This window comes from Lepidochelys kempii, chromosome 19 (assembly GCF_965140265.1).
Source record: "Lepidochelys kempii isolate rLepKem1 chromosome 19, rLepKem1.hap2, whole genome shotgun sequence".
Lineage (NCBI taxonomy): Eukaryota > Metazoa > Chordata > Testudines > Cheloniidae > Lepidochelys > Lepidochelys kempii.
In genome coordinates, this window is record NC_133274.1 from 2673721 (window position 1) to 2698058 (window position 24338).

Sequence of the window (24338 nt, forward strand, 5' to 3'; positions counted from 1 at the left end):
GCCTAACCACCCCTTCCTTCTAACACCATCTTGTTTATTGTTTGCTCAGTGATTCTGATCTTGAATTTGAATGAGACTCTTCTGTGTAGTAGATGATTCTTTAAGTGCTGAAAGCAGACCAGGAAGCTGCATGTCTTGGTGCTGTGATTGATCCTCCTTTGCAGGAGAAATAGAGAATCCTGAACTCGGGACTTGGCAGCATAAAAAAGCAAAACAATTTTTCTATTTTTTAAAAGCATTTATTTGGCATGTTGCATTGTTTTCAGAATCTCTTGAACATTGTGTTAGCATGGCTGAGGTTTACGAATTAGACTCAATGTACATTACTATTTATATTACATTGCCTAAAAGTATTCTAGGCACCTCACAGGACAAATAAAACACAGCTCCTACCCTGGAGAGACTCCATTCTAATATCCGATATGGTGTGAAAATGGGCTGGATCAAACCAATCTAAAGGTACTTTAATTGTGTGGGCGTTTGTCAGCCTAATCACTTTACAAATAAAGATTTTAAATTACTGCAGTTCAGATTGAACATCTTTTCTCTCTAATTCTTCCCAGACCATGTTACATTGAGTATTGGTCTTCTGGCTCTCCATGGTTGAGCCCTTTCTCTTCCAACTAGTAACTGACAGTTCAATCCCTGGCTCAGTCTAGGCTGTGCTCAGTATAGGAGCCATACCTCTGCTTAGGTTCTGCTGTGGGATTTGCTCTCTCAGATGCTGTGCAAAGCCTGTAATTTTTACTGAGTTTAACTGAATAAATCCTTGAGCACATGTTCATTTTCCCATTAAACATTTTCTAACTGGAGAATTCTTTCCTGGAAATCTAATGGAGAGGCAGCTAGTTAGTAAAGTTTGAGCCTGCCCTGCTACAGTGCGTCTGATACTGTTTTGCCAATGAACGTAACAAGTGATCCTAACCAATGGGAAGGTTTCATCAACCACTGAAAAGCATCAGTGAGCAAAATCAAGTGTAACGAGTAAGGCGCAGAGGGGTTCCTCTGCAGAAGGGATTCTTTTTCCTATGGCTAATTACAAAACTGGTCCAATAGCTATTTGGTCTGAGAAGTCAGTGGTCTCTAGGTGGGGTCAAGAAGACAACAGGAGCTCAGACTCGTGTCTCTGTAAATAGAACTAGGGGCAGCTTCTGGCACATTCTCCTTTTGAAGAAGAGCCTGTATTAATGCCCATTTAGTGAACAGTCCCTGAGCAATGGCAGTCATTAGGATGCAGGAAGTATTTCCCTCATTTTGTAGTGTTAACGCTACATCCTTTCATTGTTTCTCTGTGGCATCCACACAAATGATTTGGTCACATAAACATATTGCTTAAAAGTACCCTCATCTTCAGCTGCTTTTTATTCTTAGAATGTTATGGCATCATCTCCTTTTAAAGACCACACAAAGGGAAGCCTTGTAGGTTGTTAGCTGCTCTTTGATTAAGGATGACCCTATCGATTTCAGCTGCACCACACTTTGCTTTTAGTCTAAATAGGCCTTGTGTTATCTCTGTTTGCAGAGGAGACTTGGAAATGCTCTGGGTTTTCTAAATACGGTACCACGCTCCCATTTGGTGTATTTTCTATTTGGAAGCTGGCGCTAGGATTGCTGAAGTTCCATCCATATTTTAGTTCGTCATCAGGAGTGTCCCTCTCCTGTGAGTTGTAATCGGGATGCAGGTTTTGTGGGTTTATGGTGCTGGTATCAAGCAATGTTTCCTCTAATTTTTTCCATCCATGTGCGGAATGAATTTTGTTATTGCACCAATATGGAGGTGATGTGTGTCGGGTGGGGCCGAGGAGTTTGGAGTGTGGAAGGGGGCTCAGGGCTGGGGCAGAGGGTTGGGATGTGGTGGGGTGAGGGCTCCGGCTGGGGGTGCCAGCTCTGGGGTGGGGCTGGGGATGAGGGGTTCAGGATGTGGGAGCGGGCTCAGGGCTGGGGCAGAGGGTTGGGGTGAGGACTCCGGCTGGGGATGCTCACTGTGGGGTGGGGCCAGGGATGAGGAGTTTTGGGTGCAGGCTGCTGCGATGGGGACAGAGGACCCCCCAGCCTTCTCCCTGCTGCAGCAGCAGCCCCACAGCGAGGAGAGAGGCGTCTCTCCCTGCCACAGCTCTGCACACCCCAAGCTCCCCGCCACTCCCTCTTCCCCACCTCACACCACACCTCTCTCCTCTCCAGGCCCCTGTGCCTGCATGGCTCTCCTCATTGGATGCGCAGCCCTTAATAGGCTCCTGTGCGGCCGTGCAGGTGCGCACCTTAGAGGGAACACCGGTGTCAAGCATGCTGTCATGTAAAACGCTGCATTAGTCGGGTTGTACCACATAAAGACCATGTAGGCAATCTGAAATGCAGCTTTTAAAGTGTTTTATTTCTGCCCAGTTAGGGTTATAGGGTATATTACATCTCCTGTTAAAACCAGCAACGGCACTTCACTGCAAAGAATACAAAATTCAGCATGTGCATGAGTCCTATAATAATATTCTGTGCATGCAAAGGAAGCCTGACTGCAGCTAATTTGTGGAATGCTAAATACACACCATAATTTAAGTAAAATAAAATCCAGTGTAATCAACATCTTATGTGATGGGTACATTTTTTTTTAAAACAAATACCTGAGTGGCTTTATGCAAGTTCTGTGTGAATTGCAGCCCTCTGAGTTAGGGATACGCTGGGCATGGAGTCCCTTTCCAGGCATCTGTCTGCAGGATGCAGCAGCGCTTCATTTGTAAGTGCTCCCTCCGCACTGTGCCATGTCCTAATAGGTTTTGCATCAAGCTTATAGACCATATAAGCAAGCATGTATTTTTTGAATGGATTGGAAACATGGATACTAAATGAAATGTGTTTGATCTGTCTCCAGTACTAAACAGTTTAAGCTTTCTAGTTAGGAAGGGACTGTGTAAAGACATCCCTGTCCTCTAATGTTATAGCCAATAAGAAAATGTTTCTCCGTCACTCCTGCTGACAGTCCTTAACTGTTCTCTTCTATGCCACTCTTCTATAGGCTTTTAATCAGAAAAACTGTTTTGCTTTTCAATTCTAAAGTTTTCTTTTAATCATTCAGTTAGGGGAGGAGCCGGAATCAGTCTGCAGATTTCCAAGGGCACAAGTCAAAGCTTCCTGAGTCTAGACTCCCTCCCCCCACTCCCTCCAACCATGTTTCTGTAGAAGGCTTTGTTCCTCCAAAAGGGCTTTCAAATCAATACACAAGTTCTTTGTGTGTCTCGGTGCTTTTGAATAACTAGACTCAGTCTTAGACTTTGGGCTCTTTGAATCTGTACTGACAGGTTTTCATTTCATGTAATTTAGTTTTCTGAATAGAATTGTTACATTTCTGAAGGTTTATTAGTATTTCAGTTGATTAAATGACCATATAAACTGAATCAGCACCAAATTACTGCCATCTCCGTAAGGCAGAGGAACTAACTTGATTTGTACTTTTTTTTAGAAAGGTCTCTACTTCACTGGCTACCCTCTGCACATATCCTTCTTGTAGTGAAGGGGATTGTCTCCACTGATGAGCCCTTGCTTTGCACCCAAAGGACAGTGGAGCTGATATTTGCATTCGTTTTTGAAGGTAGCGTAGCTGCGGGGAGAAAGGAAAGGTCCTGGCTTGTAGAGTAAGCTGCTGCACTGACCTCTGGTATCACCAGGCCAAGTCGCAACCTCCTTGCTTTATCATGCTTCCTTCATATTTTGAATCTGTCCTACAAAGCTTCCCTTAACCCAGGAGCCAGGGCCTCTTGCTCATCTCGGGTCCAGTCAATTTTGAACAACCAGGCTTCTAGAGAGGTTGTTTAAATAGGTGTCTGAGTCCTGTATTAAGACGATCTGGGCAGCTTTGTCTCAGAAGTTCTACAGTTCTTTCCAAGTGGGAAGTGGCTCATGGAGACACATGAAAATGCTTTTCTTGGAACATTGTTTTTCACCATAATCTTAACCAATTATACATCTCCCAACTGATAAGTCAAGTCATACTTGAGGTTTTACTGTGTTAAACTTCAGTAAATGCTTAAATCGTTCATTTGGATTGAAGGTCATGTCCACTGTGACGTCTCATCTGCACACCAAGTTTAAAAGGCATCTGATAATCTTGATTAAATGGGAATGGATTTTAGCTGGTAAACATTTAGAGGCAAACAGATATATTTTGACCTGTTCTGTTGACTCAAATGTGATCTTTTGCTGTTTAAATTTCAGTAAAAGCTAAAACTGGCATTGAAGCCTGTCTGATCAGGTGCCTGGATTGGAGGAAGCAAGCAGAACAGTAACCTTTGTGCCAACTCTTGTAACTTGTGTTGGAAGTATCCAATCATTTTTGGTCTTATTCTCAAGAGAGCCTACGTATACATTTCAGAGTAACAGCCGTGTTAGTCTGTATTCGCAAAAAGAAAAGGAGGACATCGGATGCAGTGAGCTGTAGCTCACGAAAGCTTATGCTCAGATAAATTGGTTAGTCTCTAAGGTGCCACAAGTCCTCCTTTTTTTTTTTTTTTTTTTTAAGTATACATTGCTGCACATTAACAAGCACTCAAAATGCTGGCTTTTCCAGACAGCAAGTTAAGATGTAAGATGCATTGCAAATGGCTGGGTCTCCTGCAGTTCATCTCTAAAGCTGCTGAGCACTGCAAGGAGATGCTAATGTGGCTTCCCCTTCCTATGAATAAACAGGTCTGAGGGCCTTTGTTCTCTCCCTCGGTGCAAAACCGGTAATGCCATTCTAACTTCTGTTTTGGAAAATGGACTGAATCCTGCAGGGAGAAGCACAGTTATATGGACACTGAAATGTCAGTCATGAGGGCTGACTAACTCCACTGAGAACCAGAATGTGGGTTCCTTGTCTTCCTGATCCAGTAGGTATTGGGAGAGCCTCGCACTCGAGCAGTACTTTGGCCCACTTCTGGCAGCAGTGGGAGAAGGATCTGTGTCCAGTGTTCTGTGCCTAGATGGAGGGTCCCTTGCAGTGTGAGGAAGAGATATATGGGGGAAGCTTTGAACCTCTCTCCTAGCTGCATAGCAGCCAGAGTGGTGATGAGCTGATTTTTTTTTTTATTTTTATTTTTTTATTTTTATTTTTTTGGGCTGTTTCCACTGGCGTCTCTTCCTTTCTGTGTCTTTAGCTGACATTTCAGGTTCGATGACGAATTGTAGCTGCCAGGAGTCTCCGGGGGAAAATGATTCATTTGTCCTGTGTGCATGTTTAAATTAGCAGTCTGGGAACTGCACTTGTAACTCCGTTTGCCTATCTTGTTTTGCCTGCAGTGTTTCCATCTTAGAAACGATACCAAAGTTTCAGGCACTTCAGTAATCACTTCAGCAAAGCAAAAACATAAGAGTGTGAGAATATTCATCGGTTCAGCTTAGAATTGTTTCTGGAGGTATCCTGGTTTCTGAAGGCTGCTATTTGCTGCACGTAAAGCTCAGGGACTCTTTCAAAAACTGCTTGTTCAGCTCTTGGGAGGTGTTAGGTAGCATACGAGATGGTTTGGGGATACTAAATGCAAGACCAATGAAGCAACTTTATTTGGAATCCTCCATTCTAAACCCAGCATGAGCTGTTGTTGTGACAAGCAGCCCTGTGGTAGCTGGTGCATCCAAACTCTGGGTACAAAATAAGACTCGCAGTTTTTCTTGCTTGACTTGTAACCCTTAAATTCCAGCAAATGCAGGTCTCCTTTGCCTTTGATCTTTGTTCCGGGTCAGTCAATCTTTTCTGCTTTTTTCAGCTGACTTCAGGCATTTATAAGTTAGGACAATGCAGAGTTTCCTAGTGACTTGCTAGGTCTCCGTTCTTTTATGGAGAGAGAGCACTGCTGAGCCATCACAATGCCTCCCACAACTTCTGTCCCTAGAGCTAAATATTTTCAGGCAGCTTTTGTAGAATTCTGAGGTGTTCACAGGGCCGTCCCTAGCTCTTCTGGGGCCCTATGCAGCGCCCTCCCCGCCCCCCATCGGGGGGCCTGTGTGGGAGAGGGAGCTGGCTTGTGGGACGGGGGGGAACCACCCCCCAGCACTCACCAGCAGCGTGGCTGGGGCTGGGCCACTGCACTTCCCGCTGCTGGTGAGTGCTGGCCCTGCCCTGCTTCAGTCCTAGGGCGGGAAAGGGCTGGGGCGCAGCAGGGGCGGGAAGAGGCGGGGCTGGGGCGGAGCAGGAGGGGCGGGGGGCCACTGGGAAGAGGTGGGGCAGGGGCTGGAGCAGCATGCAGCTGCGCAGGGCACTAGGAAATGTGGTGCCCCAAATTTCCTGGTGCCTACGCAGCTGCGTACTTTGCGTATGGGTAAGGACGGCCCTGGGTGTTCGTGTCTCATTTTGGCACTTGATTTAGGAAACTAGGTTGAATCCTGTACTATTAAAGTGGATCTCCTTAGGCTCCTGAGGGTGAGAATGAGACCCAGCACTGTTCAAGGCTGTCTGCAGACATCATTGTAGAAGTTCATCTGTGGTTCGTTCTTAACCATCATAATGCTCAAGAGTTCGATTTTCTATTTAAGCAAGTGTAGATTTTAGAGCATGACTGTGTAGCAATCTTAAAATAATTAACAATTATGTTGCAATTTGCATGGATGCGTAATTGTGTTGTACACAGGTCCACTGTTGTTACTATTCATTAACTCTTTGGTTCCCTATTCATTGTGCCTTTGCAGAGCATGATGCAGTAATCCTCAGATTTGTCTGCTTTCTTCTTGTGAGCAAACAGGACAGGGGAAAGCCTCTTCCTACTTTTGCAAATCAGTGGTGGTAAAACATTCTACCAAAAGGAAATTGGCGTTTGGGACATGAATTTGGCCTTTGAAGGAACTGTGACACTTCCTGTTTCTCTCTGGCACCTCCTCCAGCTGATGTAGGGATAGCGTTGATGGGGTCCATTGGCACGTACCACCAGCCTACCTTGTCTGGAAGGAAGCTGTGATTGTTTTAAGGGAGGCTGGGGACCCTGTGAGGCCCTTTGGGGATGGAGGGGACTGCAGATTATTTAGCTTTCTGAGATGCTTGTAGAACCAGATTCCCATCTCTTTCATTGCCCTCTGTGCTCTCAGGAACTGAGCACACAGGCAAAGTGCAGGATAGGATTAGCATCAGTGCTTCCAAACACAGCTGCTGGATCTAATTTTAGGTCTACTGGTTTAGATGGTGTCCCTTTAAATACGATTTAACATATCTTAGATCTTTTCAGAATATAATTAGTTGGCATCTGAGCTGGCAGCCAGACCAGATTTCAGTGCAATTCATAGATTCCAAGGCCAGAAGGGACCATTGTGATCTAGACTGACCCAGAGCAGCTCTGTTGGGAAAACACCCAATCTTTATTTAAAAATGGCCAGTGATGAAAAATCTACCACGACCCTTGGTAAATTATTCCAATGGTTAATTACCCTCACTCGCTTAAAAATGTACCTTTATTTCCAGTCCAAATTTGTCTAGCTTCAGCTTCCAGACATGAGACTGCTATCCCTTTCTCTGCTAGATGGAAGAGCCTATTATCAAATATTTGATACATAAATATCTCCTCCCCATGGAGAGCCCATATAAATGAGTGGTTTCAGAGTAACAGCCGTGTTAGTCTGTATTCGCAAAAAGAACAGGAGGACTTGTGGCACCTTAGAGACTAACCAATTTATTTGAGCATAAGCTTTCGTGAGCTACAGCTCACTTCATCGGATGAAATGAGTGTTATAATGGCAGTGCTCAGGGCTAAGACAAAACAGAAGCGCTAGCGGATCTGCATGTTCTGTATACCTGTGGACTGGGTAGGGGGAGGGGAATCTCCTGCATTGCAGTTTCTTAAGGCTATGAGGATGATGCATTCTGTACAGGACACTTTCAAGAAAAGGCAGCACAGTGGCATTCCTGTTGAAAGGCCTCAATAGATTCATCACCTAGATCCTGTTTTTCAAAGCAATGTATTGTTGTAGGTGAAACAAACCTGTCTCTTTGTGGGCATTCCCTAGTTACTAAGAAAGAAGCTGCACATTGAAACCTGTGGCCTTTTGACCACTTTGCTTGGTTTAACCAGGGTTATGCAATGTCAGTATATGCAGAAAAGGGAACAATCTTCCTGGTATTTGAGAGCAGCTGCCTTTGACTTTCTTCCCTCTGCTTCTGGCACTTTCTCTTTCTATCTTGGGTTTAATTCATGTTCCATTGCTTAAAGGAGCTTCAACATGAAATCCTCTCAATTTCAAAACATGAGTTAAAAGTAATTTCGGGTGCTATCCTTGCACCCGAATCCCCCTGTTAATTTTTGTGGCTTTACAATTGCATTTTCCTATTTATTAAGTTATTCTCCTCCCTTTTGCTGTGTGAGATCCCCAGACTAAACAGGCGAAATGCCCTATAGAGGGAGAAACAGGCTAGACAAAGTGCTGTCAGATTCGCAGACTGAAAACAGGATTTTCTTTAATTGTTCAGTCCTAGCTGTTTTAGACATTGCTTGTAACAACAGTAGGTAAGTTTTCCGACAGGAGTGTGATAGTTAAGTCAATGTCCCTTTAACAGGGCAGGAATGAGATCTCCTCCCACTCTCTTTGTGATAAACTCATAGTGAAAATGCTGCATAGACCATGCTTGTAGGTTTGTGAGTTTGCCTCCTTTGCACTGCTACAGCCCATCCGGCACAAGTCTATAGTAAATCCGCCCCCTCAAGAGGCAACTGCTGAATTGATGGAAGAATTCTTTCCTTAACCTAAAAAAAGAAAAGGAGGACTTGTGGTACCTTAGAGACTAACCAATTTATTTGAGCATAAGCTTTTGTGAGCTACAGCTCACTTCATTGGATTCATGTGAGCTGTAGCTCACAAAAGCTTATGCTCAAATAAATTGGTTAGTCTCTAAGGTGCCACAAGTCCTCCTTTTCTTTTTGGGGATACAGACTAACACAGCTGCTACTCTGAAACCTTTCACTGACCTAGTGGTGTCTACCATCTACTAGCTTAGATCAGTTTAACTACGGCTCTTGGGGGGGGGGTAAATTTTTCACACTGCTGAGTGACATAGCTAGGTGTAGACCAACCCTTAGAAAAATGACAGGTTTCAGAGTAGCAGCTGTGTTAGTCTGTATTCGCAAAAAGAAAAGGAGGACTTGTGGCACCTTAGAGACTAACCAATTTATTTGAGCATAAGCTTTTGTGAGCTACAGCTCACTTCATCGGATGCATAAAGTGGAAAATGCATAAAAAATCCTCACTGAATTTTCCACTTTATGCATCCGATGAAGTGAGCTGTAGCTCACGAAAGCTTATGCTCAAATAAATTGGTTAGTCTCTAAGGTGCCACGAGTCCTCCTTTCCTTAGAAAAATGTTCATTGCAGTCTTAGCTCCTAGTGCGAAGTCCTTTGACATTGTAAGACAAAATATTAAAAATTGACACTCAAAGTACAGTGCTATATGGCCTTTTAAACAAGTCCCAGTAACCAGATGTATTGCGACTTTACGGCTTATCTGACCTCAAAGGAGGTTGACTTTTATTGTGTCCCAAATATGGTCATGTACGGGTTTATTTAGGTTCAGCTTCAGTTTATTATTTAAACAAATACAAGTGGATTAAAACATTTTTGGGTTTAGTAAAGATGAACTAATCGTGTTATACAATATTTAAACCTCAAATGTTTGTAATAATCTGTTGGTTTTTAATACACTGTCTGATTAAATCCTAATTGCAATCCTTATTTGCGCATGACTTTGAGTTGTGACCAGATTAACTGTAAAGATACTGAATTTTAGTGGAATTATCTTTGTCACAGGTTTGCTTGGCCCTTTTAAAGAAAGGTCCTTGTGCAACCAGGATTTAATAAGAAGGTAGTTTCTGGTTAGGACAAAGTTTGATACACTGTCTGAAGTGCAAACTTTGTGCATGTATTAACCCTTTCATAGAACTACAAAAATAGTTGGTAGCCTTGAGGCTAGTACTTGTGTTCTGTTTGTACAATACATTTAACTTTCCAGTAACAGCTTCAGTAGCCCTTCTCGCTTGTCCACAAGCAGCAGCTTAGAGCGGGATCTGGAGGTTATTCTAAGACAAACAAAACATAGATGTTGAAAATTACAGAACTTTTGGTGCCTACCACATTATCATCGTCACAATCACAGAACCACAGCATCAAGTGCATCGCCTTTTACATTTACAGAGTCCCCGACCTTTCGATCCTCCAGCCGTCTCCAGAGTGATGCCTGCTGTTTCCTGAGGCATTGGAAAACCTAGTTTGGAAGAAGAATAAAGATATGGTTGATGCTGAACTACGTGAGTCCTCGGATTTTTTTTTTGTTTATGACCACGCCATGCGCACCAGTGAGTCCTAATAAACACCGATTGCGCAGCACCAGATGTTGCAGCATATGTATTAGCTGGGGGTTTCCTCAGTGAAATTTTGATTGTGCAGGTTTCCATCTGGAATGATTAAATTGCAGGGAATTGAGTGATGTCAGCAAGGTCAGGTAGGAAGTCAGTGATGCAGCATGAGCAGAACGAAGACCATTGTGGCACCGAGATCTTGGTTCTAACCACTAAACATTATGGGTGCCATAACTGAATTCAGTTAATTTCAGTTAATACTTAAGTTAAAGGCAAAACCAAATATATGGGTCAGTAATGGGGGAATCTAAACCTGCTGATTGATTTCATGGAAACATCCCACTTGCTATTATAAAATGTCTTGCTCTGCTGGGCACAGTGCGAAGTGCTTTTGTATAAGTGGTGTCATGTTGAGTCAGCAGTCAGTGAAAAGTTCATGCCACCGGAGGTGTGAACTTCCCACTCTACCTAGTCACGGCTGGAGAGGGGGAAGGATTTATCAGTCTGTCTCATCTTTTAAATATTAGCTGTTTAAAAAGTACTCAAAGCACCCTTCGCCTGCCCAAAAATCATTGAAACTTTGCAAGGAATTTGTTTGGGATAAGTGAGATAGGAAAGCCTGGCCCAGGGGCAGTCCCTATTGAAAGTCTTTTTTTAGTCATTCCTTTTTGAACTGCTTTTAAAATGTGTTAGAATGAAGACAGTTAATCAAAGTGGAGCTGGGGCATCCTCTTTAAAACGACTCCTAAGCCAGGGAAGGGGGTGAGGTGTAAGGGGGGGACTCTCAGCAGGCCGGCGCTCACTCCAGGGATTGCTGCTGCTGGAGTAAGACCTTCACGCTAGCAGCGAACCCACTGAGTGCAGAATGTAACCACTGCAATAGTTTCATGTCCAGCCTGAGGACAAAGTCTCTTGCCAGTGAACTGAGGCAAGGCCTGTCCCCTGTAGAGAGAAACGTGTTGTGACCAATCGGAGACTTGAATTAACCTGGGCCTTTAGATGTTGGGGCTGCAGGGCTATGTCAGTACACTTTCTGTAGGGCTCTGAGGAACAGAAGGCTGGTTCATTTTAGAAGAATCCAGAACATCTCTGCAATCCCTGAATAAGGAGAAGGTAACACACTTCAGAGCCTAGTCCCGAGTGATGATCCATTCCTTCAGTCTGTCTATATATAATGCTGTTATCTGCACATTTGGATGCATGCCAGACACTCCTGTGATGGACAGGAGTATTTTCCTGCATGGTGGTAGAGCAGGGGAGCTCACATCCAGGTTTTTTTTTTTCATTAAGAATTTGTGCACTGCAAAATATCTATTGAGAACTGGTGGCAATGTGTAGTGTGCTTTTTCCTTAGACGAATGTAAAGCACAGAAATACAAGAGAGGCAGTGATTTTTTATACAGCAGACTGAAAGTGCCTGAATTCAACTCAGTCCAGCTGGATGAACATAGTGAAGGGATAAGAGTACAGATTAGGCCATAGGGTAAACAGGGACAAAGAGAGGGGGACTTTAGTTTATACTAACTATAAAATACATATCTATATATAATTTTTCTCTCTCATTTACAAATAAGTTGTTAATTAAGGATGAATGAGCTAATCATCTGGAAGTAACTAATAGAGATGTGTGCTCTCCCTCCGCAATGCTCTGTCCCAGGAAAAGCTGAAATGTTGTGATTCAGCCACATGGTCAGTTTTATTCCTCAGTGCTGAGAACTAAAGACTCTTGTGCTTCTCAATAGCTGGTGAGTTGGCCACAGTCATTAAAGCATAAGTGTTTCTGTGAATAAACCCCTAGAGTCTCATGGGTTGACTTCAGAGTTTTTTGGAACTCAAATTTTTTTAGAGCTCAAATAAATTGGTTAGTCTCTAAGGTGCCACTAGTACTCCTTTTCTTTTTCGAGGAACAGAGGCAGTGTCTTCTGGTGCTTTTTAGAATGTATTCATTCATGTGCTTTATTCTGCTGTAAAAGAAGTCTTAATTATTTAGTGTCCTCTCCCCCCCCCCCCATTACATGTGTCAAATAACTGATCTAGGAACATTACACTCTAATGAAGCTGCCTTGTACCTTCCTGAAATGCATGAAGTCTGTAGCTCCCAATTAATCAACTAGTAAATGAGCCATAGCTTTTTGTTAGTAGGAGCTGCCTTCTACTACACAAATAGGCGGAAGTGCTGTGCATCATCAAGTAAAAGGTTTCCAGTGCAAGATAGGATATAGTGTAAGGAGAAGAGCTTTGTTACTCACTGAAGTGTGATCTTCCCTGTCTTTCAAGAGCTGAGGATGAAGCGGCGAGCATCAGACAGAGGAGCTGGGGAAACATCTGCTAAGGCAAAGGCTCTTTGTACAGGGATTTCTGGAAGTAATGCCAAGAGAGCAGGCCCTTTCATCCTAGGTAAGCAGAAGAGGTTTTCTTCATCCCCTGTGCTGTATGAGGTGGAATGTTAATGGTTGCAAAGCTTAAGGAAAACAGATTCAATAAAATGAGTCAAAGCAGACTTGTAATCTAGGTCTTTGTGCCTAGCAAAATTCGCTTCATCTGATGTTGATAAAGCAGCAATCCTTAGAGCTCCTGTAACTGGAAAATTAAGGGTGTTTGTAATGTGTGTTTAGCAAGACAAGCACAGCCATTAGGAGCACAACTGTGAACCCCTGCTTTTATTGATTTGGGGTCTGAATATTTAAATTGTATCCAAAGGCAAACTCTCTTCTTGAGGATAATGTGTAGTAGGATAGTTTTCCCTAAGGAGCCCTCGGGTGTATGTTCAACCCCACTTCACTCTGAATATGCTGTTAAATTAGCACGCACACAGTTTATTGAAGTAACACAGTGGCTGCTCTCTCCTTGTTGTGTCCTGTAGGCTGACCCGCTCCCCCAGTAGCTCTCAGCTGTCACTTGAATAACGTATAGTTTTTAGTTATTTTGCATGACCCCAAGATCCCAGTGAAGTCTATTTTTAAAACCTATCAGATCATCTGTTAAAAATGGGCTAGTTAAGATGGGGAATCAACACAGTGGGTTATTCTGGTGCATTCAATAAACTGTTAAACTGAGCAGCCCCTTTTAGGAGTGGCAGCTAGGTTCAGAGGTTCAAGAATTCCTTGCCACAACTGCTGATAGCGAATGTAAAACCTATATGGTTTAGGCATGCAGAAATCTGTATTTCTATAAGGTTCAGCTGGACACAGCAGTGTTTTGCCAAAGGTCTCTTCTGTGAACAAATGGACCATTGTCAAGGAGATTCAGAATCCAGCATCCTTTGTTTTCTTAAGAGCAATACAATCTATGGGAAGAAATTGACTGTGGATATTCATGCCCTGCTGAAAAAGGAACTTAATTTAGACTTATGCAAACTGTATGACAGCTGAATATTGACATAACATTGAATTAGTCATAGCTTCTTACAGGAAAACAAATCTGTTCTGCTTTGTGCTGGTAGGTCCACGTTTAGGTAACTCCCCGGTGCCAAGTATTGTTCAATGTTTGGCTAGAAAGGATGGGACAGATGACTTCTATCAACTAAAGGTAAGCAACACACCTGGGGTGCGGATCCTCTGAGACCTTTTAACTCTTGCTCCATTAGAGAAACTGCCTGAATCCAGGGAGAATGCAACAGTCTAAATCCTTGTATACACTGGGGAATGGCTGCTAAAACTTCCTGCCAGCAGTTCAGCAACACTGGTGCAAGTGTTAGCTCTCAAGCAAAGCCTCAGCTGCTGCTGCTCTCAGCAGGGTTAAACAGCCGTGCTTAACACACCAGTGGGTTTCTGGAGCTCTCTGTGCACTACTGCCACGAGGGGAGCTGAGCTGTTGTACTGGCAACAAAGGGGGAAAGGATCTGGGGTGCTTGCAAATGGCAATGTGTTTCCTGTGAGCTCATCAAATTCATTCTGCACATGTTAGTTCAGACACTTTGTGGCAAGCGCATAAGTCAAGCACTGGTGTAATTCCATTCAGCTGTGAAATGCACATGTGAATGTTGAAAATGTACAGCTGTAGCTAAATATTTGGGGTGACTTCAGTTTTCCCTAAAGGAATAAGGCATTTTTCTCCTTTCCCAAAGATCCTTACCTTAGAGGAAAGGGGTGACAAAGGAATAGAAACCCAGGAGGAGCGACAGGGCAAGATGCTGCTGCACACAGAGTACTCTCTCCTTTCCCTTCTGCACAATCAGGATGGAGTGGTTCACCATCATGGGCTCTTTCAGGTACAGCCAGCCACCTCGCAGGCTCTCTGAGGACAGTGGCAACTGCCATGAGCCTGAACTACTACTCCGAGCAATGCACTACTCACACTGACATTCTCATGCATAGAGAATTATCAGGATGCCAGCCATGATTAAGGCTAAGTTTTTTGTCTTAGATATTTTTAGTAAAAGTCACGGAGAGGTCATGGGCAATAATGAAGAATTCACGGAAGCCTCCGACCTGTCCTTGGGTTTTACTACAAATACACGTGACAAAATGGGTAGCCTGGGCAGCTTGGAGGGGCGGAATTGGGAGCTCCAGGGTCCCCCTCCATGGGAGTTCCAGGCTGTGGGCGTCCCCACTGCCTCCCACGGCAGCTAGGAGCTCTGAGGGTCCCCCTGCTGCGGCCAGGAGCAGCAGGGATTCCCCCTGCTGGGGCAGGGAGCTGTGGGGGTCCCCCTTGCTGGCCAGGAGAAGCGGATCCCCCTGCCTCCCGTGGTGGCTAGGAGTGGTGGCGGGAAGCTGTGGGACTCCCCCCAGAGGCAGGGAACCCTGAAGCTCCCAGCAGCTCTGGCCGAAGTTACAGAAGTCTTCGGAAATCACAGATTCTGGGACCTCTGTGACTAAATCGCAGCCTTAGCCATGATTAATCGGTGCCTCTTAAAGCAAGCAAGTGTATTGCAGAGGCAATTAGTGTTAAATACTGATGAAATAAGACTTGTGATGTGTGATATTAGATTATAAAACAGGACATGGGTCTTTATATGTGCACTTGTGAGCCTTCCTGTGCTGCTTAACATTCAGACGTAGCCTAAAGTAAGTACAAGAAACATGAGTGTCGGTCTGAAGAGGCTCTTCTAATATGATACAATTATAGCAGTAGTACCTAGAGTTTGGATCCCACTCCAGGAAAATGGAATTGCTCCATGCCCCTTAATTAACATAAACTGATTTTCAAATGTGAAGCAACAAAGTGCCTTTTTAGAATATCGTCTCTGCTTTCCAGTTTCTGTAATTGGTCTGTTGTTGAATTGGGAGAAGCAGACAAGTTTCCAAGATGCTGTTTCAATATGTTAAAATAAATTTGTAAATGTGCTAATTAGCAATTAAATATCGCTAAGTGAACCAATTGCAGGGCTGTTAACACCTCTGAAACAAGTCATTTATTGAGTCTGTGACATGTTGGCTGATAAGAGATGTTAGCTGTGATGCAGGTGATTGTTCACTTGCTGGCTAAATGTTTGTCAACAACCTGTTTCAACTGAGGCTCTGTCTATACCGTAACAAAACCAGAGGGTCCAGCTATATTAACTGGAATTAATTTGCAAACTGGACACCATCAAATTAGGCCTGAATAAAGACTGGGAGTGGCTGGGTCACTACAAAAAGCATTTTTCCCTCTGCCAATACTCACATCTTCTTGTCAACTGTTGGAAATGGGCCACCTTGATTGCATGGGCCTCATTAGCACTACAAAAGAAATTTTCCCTCCCTTGGTATTTACCCCTTCTTGTCAACTGCTGAGAATAGTCCACTTCCACCTTAATTGAATTGGCTCATTAGCAGTGACACCCCCCCCCACTTGGTAAGACAACTCTCATCTTTTCATGTGCTATAATATATATTCTACTTGATTTTATTTTTTCACTCCATGCATCTGATGAAGTGGGTTCTAGCCCACAAAAGCTTATGCCCAAATTTGTTTGTCTCTAAAGTGCCACAAGGACTCCTTGTTGTTTCAGCTACATTACAGTTAGTCCTGTGTCTGGTTTCTGAGCATGCTGGCATTTGATGTAGGTTTTGCTTGGGTTGAGTACCCATGCTAGTTGAGCGTATTCTCACTGTATCAGTTCTTCACTACTCAGGCCAGGAAATGCAGACTAAGCCCTATAGTTGCTAATCTTAAACCAAATGAGTGTGTCCCAGGTAATCTCTTATCTGTGCTTTCCTTATTTCTTTATTGTAACTATCTAAAAGGCCATATTATTCTCTAATGCTCTGTTCCAAACTAATACATATGTCCCCTGCATGTGCAAACTAGACCATTTATTTAAACTCCATTCCTTGCCTCCCTCTGCCACTGCAGGACCGAACTTGTGAAATCATAGAAGATCTGGAAACCAACAGAATGGTCAGGAAGATGAGGAAGCGCATTTGCCTTGTTTTAGACTGTCTCTGTGCTCACGATTTCAGTGACAAGACAGCAGATTTAATCAACTTGCAGCATTATGTCATTAAAGAGAAGAGACTCAGTGAACGGGAGACTGTTGTTATATTCTACGATGTGGTACGAGTGGTGGAAGCATTACACAAGGTACGGTCTCCATGTAGCCTGTGCACATGTCTTGAGGGAGTTTCATCCCAAATTAACATTCTGGACTTCATAAAAACAACAGAAGGATTACAAAGGATGGATGTCTCAGCTCTTTTCCAAAAACACAATCCTTTTAAAACATTAAGCTCTACACAAGGCTCGGTATTCTGAGCCATACCAGAGCATCACCTCTCTCCCAGGTTGTTTGTTGCTGGCACAACATTTACTGGCTGAGGAGAGAGGGCAGTTGGATTAGATGTAAATCAAGTGAACAGCAAAACTATTAACCTCAACAAAAAGAAACTTTCTGGGTTTGAAGCTAATCAAATCCAGGAACCACTCCAAAGCATTTCCCATGGAAGCAATATAAATCATAAGTAAGATAAAAATTGATCCTGAGATAAAAACCCTGTGCTGCTAGTTTGAGATCAATGAGCTGGAAATTACTGTGCTATAAAAATAGATTCCACTGAGGTTTCTGACTTGTTACGCTGTAAAAAGTGACATCCGGCCTCCCTTAGCAGAGCCTTGCCAGTGAGCTAATAAACATGCACATTCAGAAGAATCTCTCAGTCGAAAGGGGCATTGCCGGGGCTGGGCAGCCCGCGGCTCAGACCCAGCAGCTGCAGTCGGATGTGCCGTGCAGCAGGCCTGAGTTAGCAGGATTCGTATACTGCGGTTTTGAACCCTGGCAACAAGGGTGGAGCAGACAGAGCAGGGCTAGAGCACTGGATACACCCTCAGTGGCAAATTAACACTTTGAATTTCGTTGGGGTGTCACCAAGCTCATTAGATGTAGGGCCCGAGACATCTGACTGTTAGCGTTGTATTATTTGGGTGTAGGCAGCCTTCTTTATGGCTGTTGGCCCCCAGAACCAAGTGAAAAGTACCAAACGGGGCCTCGGCGGTGTTTGCAGACATGTACGTTGCTATTTTGAACGTAGACGGATCCAGCTGTTATCTCTGCATTGTCGGCTTTACCTTCCATAGGCTGCTTGTGTGCAGGAATAGCTCTTGGATTGTATATCACAATAACAAATTCAACAGGTGAAGTGTGAGTGTTTGCCTCTAATATTCTTCTAGTCAGAGTATGATGCAGTCTCTAAAATAGGATTAGTGCTTGTATCCTCTGAGTGCTGGGGCCAGAATTGAACTCATTCTAAGGATGCTTGTGTTCATATATCATCATCTGATCTAATATGGAATCTGTCTTACAGAAAAATATTGTGCACAGAGACTTGAAACTAGGAAACATGGTGCTAAACAAAAGGTAAGTCATTCCTTCTTTTTGCATCTGTTTTGTGGTGCTTCCTTAAGGGATTTCCTTTCTAGCAGACGTCTCCTTCATGGGTTACAGAGGTGTGCAGATCATTAAGTTCACACATGGCTGCTATTCCAGAGATGGTGAGAGGAAAGGAACAGTTTAATCTTTTGTCTGTTGTCCCCTGCCCTGCCAAAATTCTGTTCTTAGAGGTCCCCCAAAAGTGAGCAGAGCCAACCAATCTCAGTTCCCCCCAATGTACTTCCACTGCCCACACCAAGCGGTTAGCCTGTGGTCTAGAGGTCGGGCATGCAGACTCTTGAGTTCTAGTCTCAGCTCTGCTACTGAGCAGGGCCTCAGTTTGCCCACCTGTATAATGTGGATGACGCCAATTGGCAGTGTTGAGTTTTAATGTTTGTCACATGCTTTGAGATTTGCGGATGAAAGTCCCTGTGTAAGAACTGAGCATTACTCCTGTGACTGGATCTTGCCCTCAGAGCCTGGGAATTGTGACAATGATAGGCAAACTGCAGCTTTTACCCTTCCTGGTCTCTTGAAGTGCATCTCCTAGGACCTAGGGGTGACAGTGGACGAGAAGCTGGATATGAGTCAGCAGTGTGCCCTTGTTGCCAAGAAGGCCAATGGCATTTTGGGATGTATAAGTAGGGGCATAGCGAGCAGATCGAGGGACGTGATCGTTCCCCTCTATTCGACATTGGTGAGGCCTCATCTGGAGTACTGTGTCCAGTTTTGGGCCCCACACTTCAAGAAGGATGTGGATAAATTGGAGAGAGTCCAGCGAAGGGCAACAAAAATGATTAGGGGACTGGAACACATGAGTTATGAGGAGAGGCTGAGGGAGCTGGGATTGTTTAGTCTGCAGAAGAAAAGAATGAGGGGGGATTTGATAGCTGCTTTCAACTACCTGAAAGGGGGTTCCAAAGAGGATGGCTCTAGACTGTTCTCAATGGTAGCAGATGACAGAACGAGGAGTAATGGTCTCAAGTTGCAGTGGGGGAGGTTTAGATTGGATATTAGGAAAAACTTTTTCACTAAGAGGGTGGTGAAACACTGGAATGCGTTACCTAGGGAGGTGGTAGAATCTCCTTCCTTAGAGGTTTTTAAGGTCAGGCTTGACAAAGCCCTGGCTGGGATGATTTAACTGGGAATTGGTCCTGCTTTGAGCAGGGGGTTGGACTAGATGACCTTCTGGGGTCCCTTCCAACCCTGATATTCTATGATTCTATGATTCCTCCCAGGCCTTGGGCTGTTCTGTCTCCAGATGGAGTCCTGCTGTTCTCCCACTCTTGAGACCAGGCCCCTGGGGCCACTGTCCTCTGATCCCGTGTGATTACCTCAGCAGGTGCAGTGCCTGCAGTTCTGCTCCCTCTGGGAGTCATGATCAGACAGCCTTCTTAAAGCAAGGTAGTTTGTTTAGAACAGGGGTTGGCAACCTATGGCACGCGTGTCAAAGATGGCACGCGAGCTGATTTTTAATGGCACGCTTCTGCCTGCCGGGTCCCAGCCACTGGCCCTGCTCAGCCCGCTGCCGAACCCAGGCTGGGACCCCGGCAGGCAACACCGTGCCATTAAAAATCCTGCCTGGGTTCTTGCCCCTCCTCCTCCTCCCTCCCGGCTGCTGATCAGCTGATGGCCCTTGGGAAGGAGGGGGAGAAGCAAAGCGGAGTCCCAGCATGCTCGCTGCTCTGGGGAGGAGGCGGAGACGAGGTGGGGACAGGGCTTTGGGGTAGGGGGGTGGAATCGAGGCATATCCCCTCCAGCCCCCTGCCTTGAGCTGCTCTGGGCAGGGGGCTGGGAGCACTCCCACGACCCCAGCCCTCTGCCCTGATCCCAGCACCCCCCTCACACACACCCAGCCCTGACTCCAGCCCCCCAACCCTTTGTCCTGACTCCTGCACCCCACTCACATGCCCCCAGCCCTCTGCCCTGACTCTCCTGCACCCCCCTCACATACCCAGCCCCCCTACACACCCCATGTCTTGACTCTTGCACTCCCCACATTCCCACCCCCACCCTGAGCATCAAGCGGGAGCTCCTACACCCCACCCCCCCACATTCCCACCTGCACTCCTCGCACCAAATGGGAGTTGCCCAGGTAAGCATTACACCCCCAAATCTCCGGCCCCAACCCTGAGCCCCCTCCCTCATTCTAGCTCCTGGCCAGACCCTACACCCCAACCCCCAGTCTGCTCTTTCACCCCCAGCACTGTGCTCAGTGCACTCCCACGCTCAGCTCCGTGCAGAGAGAGAGAGGAAGAGAATGGGTTAGAACCAGGGAGAAGGTAGGTACCCACTATATGTGGGCAGGGCCGGGATCCCGGACCAGTAGCGGGCTGAGTGGGGCTGGCAGCCGGGACCCTGGCTGGCAGGAGCTGGCAGACGAAACCCCAGACAGGCAGCGGGCTGAGCTGCTCAGTCCACTGCCGGTCTGGGGTCCTGGCCACCGGCCCCGCTCAGTCCACTGCCGGTCTGGGGTTCTGGCTGCTGGCCCCTTGCCAGCCAGGGTCCCGGCTGCAGGCCCCGCTCAGTCCCTTGCCAGTCTGGGGTTCTGGCCGCCGGCCTAGGTGAACGGAACCCCAGGCTGGCAGCGGGCTGAGCGGGCCGGTGGCGTAAGATCAGCATTTTAATTTAATTTTAAATGAAGCTTCTTAAACATTTTAAAAACCTTGTTTACTTTACATTCGACAATAGTTTAGTTATATAATATATAGACTTAGAGAGAGCTTCTAAAAAACGTTAAAATGTATTACTGGTGTGTGAAACCTTAAATTAAAGTGAATAAATGAAGATTTGGCACACCGCTTCTGAAAGGTTGCCTGAACCCTGGTTTCGAACAAAAGCGTATAAAAGAAAATATCTGAAAACATTAACTAGTCTATAGGCATGCCCACATCTTCTTCCTCAGAGTTCCCCATTCCCCAACTTCTCTGACACTCCCACAACTCTCACAGGACCTGTCTTTGTTCTTACCAGGAACAGCCCTTGGCAATTGACCCCACTTCCTCTCCTGACAGAGGCTTTTCGGTGTCCTTTGATTTCTTTGTTCCCAGCATTGGCAGAAAGAGCTGTCACTCAGGCCCAGAAGTAGGCCATTGTCCTGTAATTTTGCCCCTTAACCCTTACTGGGAGGCTGATTATTTATAGCTAGTTGTTTTCCTGCTTGCTTTTCCCACAGCCCCTTGTTAAACTAGATCCATGCATTCAGACAGGAGAGTAACCAATCTATAATAACTTAATCTCTCTGACCAGGTCACATACAGTGTTCCTAAATTATTACATTGCAGGTCCCTGTCCATCAGTTGCATCTTGATGGCAGTGCCTTTGAAGTACAGTTTGTGAGAGGCTTGAGGGAACAAAAGTTGTCTAACTTGACTTTGTAAACAAATAATCCAGATTGAATTTCATACCCTAATTCTAGATGGACTTGAGCCTGAAATTTCCATTCTTAGCTTTTACATTGGAGGCTGCTAATACACATGGCAGAGTTATTGCAGATCAGTTTTCAGTTTCTAATTCAAATGGGTAATCAGCCTCTACTAATTCTGAGGCTTCCTGAGCAAAGTCAATGAAAATCTCATCCTTACTGCCAAACAATTAAGGGTTTTTTTCATTCTTTATAGAAGGCAGGATAAAACCTTTGAATAACCTATGGCCAGTGTTAAGACAAAGTCGGACTAGATGATCCTAATGTCTTTTCTGGCCTTAAACTCTACAAATCTATGAAAGAAAAAGTATATAGCAAGGAGAACATAAGTGTGCGGGTGGTGTTTGATGGCCTGTGCTGGATAGGAGGCCAGACTATCGCATCAGTCTTCTGGCCTTAAGCTCTAAACAGCTTCCTTTCTGCAGGCTGGAGAGTGGGTAGGGACTGGATTGGGAAATGGAGTTTATCTCGGTAGGCCATTGAAGAGAGAAGGGAACAGATGCTGGCTTTACCTGTAAGCTAGTAGTTATTGTCTGTCTTCCTGGGATTTTACTAGTAAAGACAAAATGCAAGTTAGCATAGAAAAGAGATGATGGTGTGACAAGTCTAAAGTGCCTGGGTTTTTGTGGGGGTTGGGATGTATGGGATACTAAACTGTAACTCTCCTGGGATTATTCATGTTAGATATAGCTCAGATCAAACTAGCTTTATAAGATCCACTCCTCATTATAGATTAGTGCAGGCCTAGGCTACAGCAGGATATAAAAAGCATTGTATTAATGCAAGATTCCCCCTTAAAGAGCAGTTATAATCTGCAGTCAATTTTACATTTACTTTGCAGGTTTTCATTGTTTGATTTACAGGGCAAAAACTTGCTCGGTTTACAAATCAGATGATTTTTTGGTAACTGACACCAAATTCTGCCTCAGTCTGAAAATGCAACTTTAATGCCTCTTACCTCATCACTAGTAACAAAGATTCTGTAGTTGGGTTGCACAAGGCAGAATAGAATCCTGTTGGTTCTGCAGGGCTAATGGGAGTAAAAGCGTAGTCAGTAAAGTGCAGTCAGATCCCAAGATGTGTAGGGAGCTAGAAATTGGTTCCATATTTACATGGTCACATTTCTCACTAGCACCACACTCTATATTCAGCCTAGGAGCCTTCTGAGTGGTCCTTTTAAAAATCTGTGTTCAGCCAGTTCTACACTGGCTAAGATGACTCTTCTGTCTCTCCCCCAAGTTGTATTTGACATCAGGCACCTGTTTGCTCTTCCTCATTTTTCCTTGCAGGATGGGTGCTCCTAGCCTGTTGCCTTGTGACAGGACCTGCCTTCATTCTGTTGTCGTGCTGACTCCCTTTTCAGCTTCAGTTGCATTTTGCTGCTGCTTCTTTCACAACTGGTTTGAAGTTGCTTAAACTCTGGGACCTGATTCTGCCCTCATTTGCACCTGAGTTACTCCATTGAAGACAGTGGGATTGGATGGGTGTAAAGAAGGCAGAATGGGGCCCTTGTTTTTGTGGAAATCAGCCAGGAGTTAATTACTTCTGATAACTTATTTCAGTTAGGCTTTCAATTTCTCTTCCACTGGCCAAACAGCAAAATTTTCTGTCTTGGAGCCATTGTGCGCTAAGTGTGCATACCTCAGAGGGCAGGATCTGGTCCTTAAGTTATATTTGGAAAATAAAAACAGGGGCTGCCCAGCCTGAAATATCTGAGTACCGAGGTATGTTCCCCTTCTCTGGAGAAAGTGAACTCTCCTGTTCCAGGGAGGTTGGCACAGCTTCCCTTCATTTTTATGGGTAGGAGGTGCAACCCAAGTTCCTAGAAAAGAAGAAAACAGAGCATCAGCCAAAATGCTCATAACTGAAGCGTGACTCATTCAAACCAAATGGCGCTGATGCAAATCTTCGTTTATTTCTCTCTCCCAGTCCTGTTGGAATGGGATTGACTGCCTTGAGGGAATAAAGCCATCATTTCTCTGCAGTTAAACTGTAAGAGCTGGTCACCAGTGACTCAGTAACCAAGTAAAGCTTAAAGTCTGCCAAAAGAACGTGGAGGATCTTTTGAGTTAATCTTGTTTTCTGACACTCATTCAAAACTGGACTTTAATTGAGCAACCAGTGGCTCAGTTCTGAATGCTGCAATCCTATAGTAGTATCTAACACAGCATGCTGCTTTATCCCGACGTACAGTCGGCCTTGTTGGTCTTTCTTTAGTTGTCCCAAAAATCTAGTTTTGTCTTAACAAGACAAACTTAGCTGGTGACTTCTCAAGCCTTTTAAGAATTTCCCTTTGTGCATCAGTGTTAGGGTATTCCTATCAAAACATAAATTGACTTGAAGAAACATTCATGTTCTTTCTGCTCTTAGTCTCTCATCGTTTTTAGCCACACATGTCCTCCCAGAACATGAGCTCCATTACTTAAAATACCTCATTGAACTTATTAGTTCAACATTCAGTGTTTAAAATGCACATGTTTAAAGTAAAATGGCCATCTAAGTTGTTGAGTTACCACTTTACTAAGCTGATGTGATTTTCACAGTAACTTTTAGAGTTCAAAATTTTAGTGACAGTGTTTTAAAATAGCTTAATCAGTCACAACTTTCACCAGAATTGGCAAGATGCCAGGGGAATGTGTTTCCACTTGATTCAGATTACACTGCTTTTCTATTCCACTTCTCTTCTCATTACCCCATGGCAGCACCTTCGTACAATAGTTCATCTGCATAGTCTATATTGTGGTCAGCGTCCAAGCTGTGGAGCATTTCAGACGCTCACTTATATCCAAACTTTGTCAGGGAAATGGGCACTCATTGAGCATCACTTCTGCATGTG

At 44.6% G+C, this 24338-nt stretch overlaps 1 protein-coding gene across 10 annotated transcripts in view; it reads left to right on the top strand.

Moving 5' to 3' along the window:
• STK40 (serine/threonine kinase 40) overlaps nt 1-24338 on the top strand; it is a 74623-nt gene that overhangs the window by 15892 nt on the left and 34393 nt on the right. For 6 of the 10 annotated variants that reach the window (XM_073317346.1, XM_073317344.1, XM_073317343.1 and 3 more), the window contains exons 2-7: nt 10129-10241; nt 12570-12689; nt 13735-13820; nt 14359-14502; nt 16569-16796; nt 18014-18066. In XM_073317346.1, coding sequence (XP_073173447.1) covers nt 10223-10241; nt 12570-12689; nt 13735-13820; nt 14359-14502; nt 16569-16796; nt 18014-18066 — 650 coding nt within the window. In that variant the 5' untranslated portion in view covers nt 10129-10222. Of the gene's footprint in view, nt 1-10128; nt 10242-12569; nt 12690-13734; nt 13821-14358; nt 14503-16568; nt 16797-18011; nt 18067-24338 lie in introns of those variants that run through there. The other 4 variants (XM_073317348.1, XM_073317347.1, XM_073317352.1 and 1 more) reach the window with 4 other exon arrangements.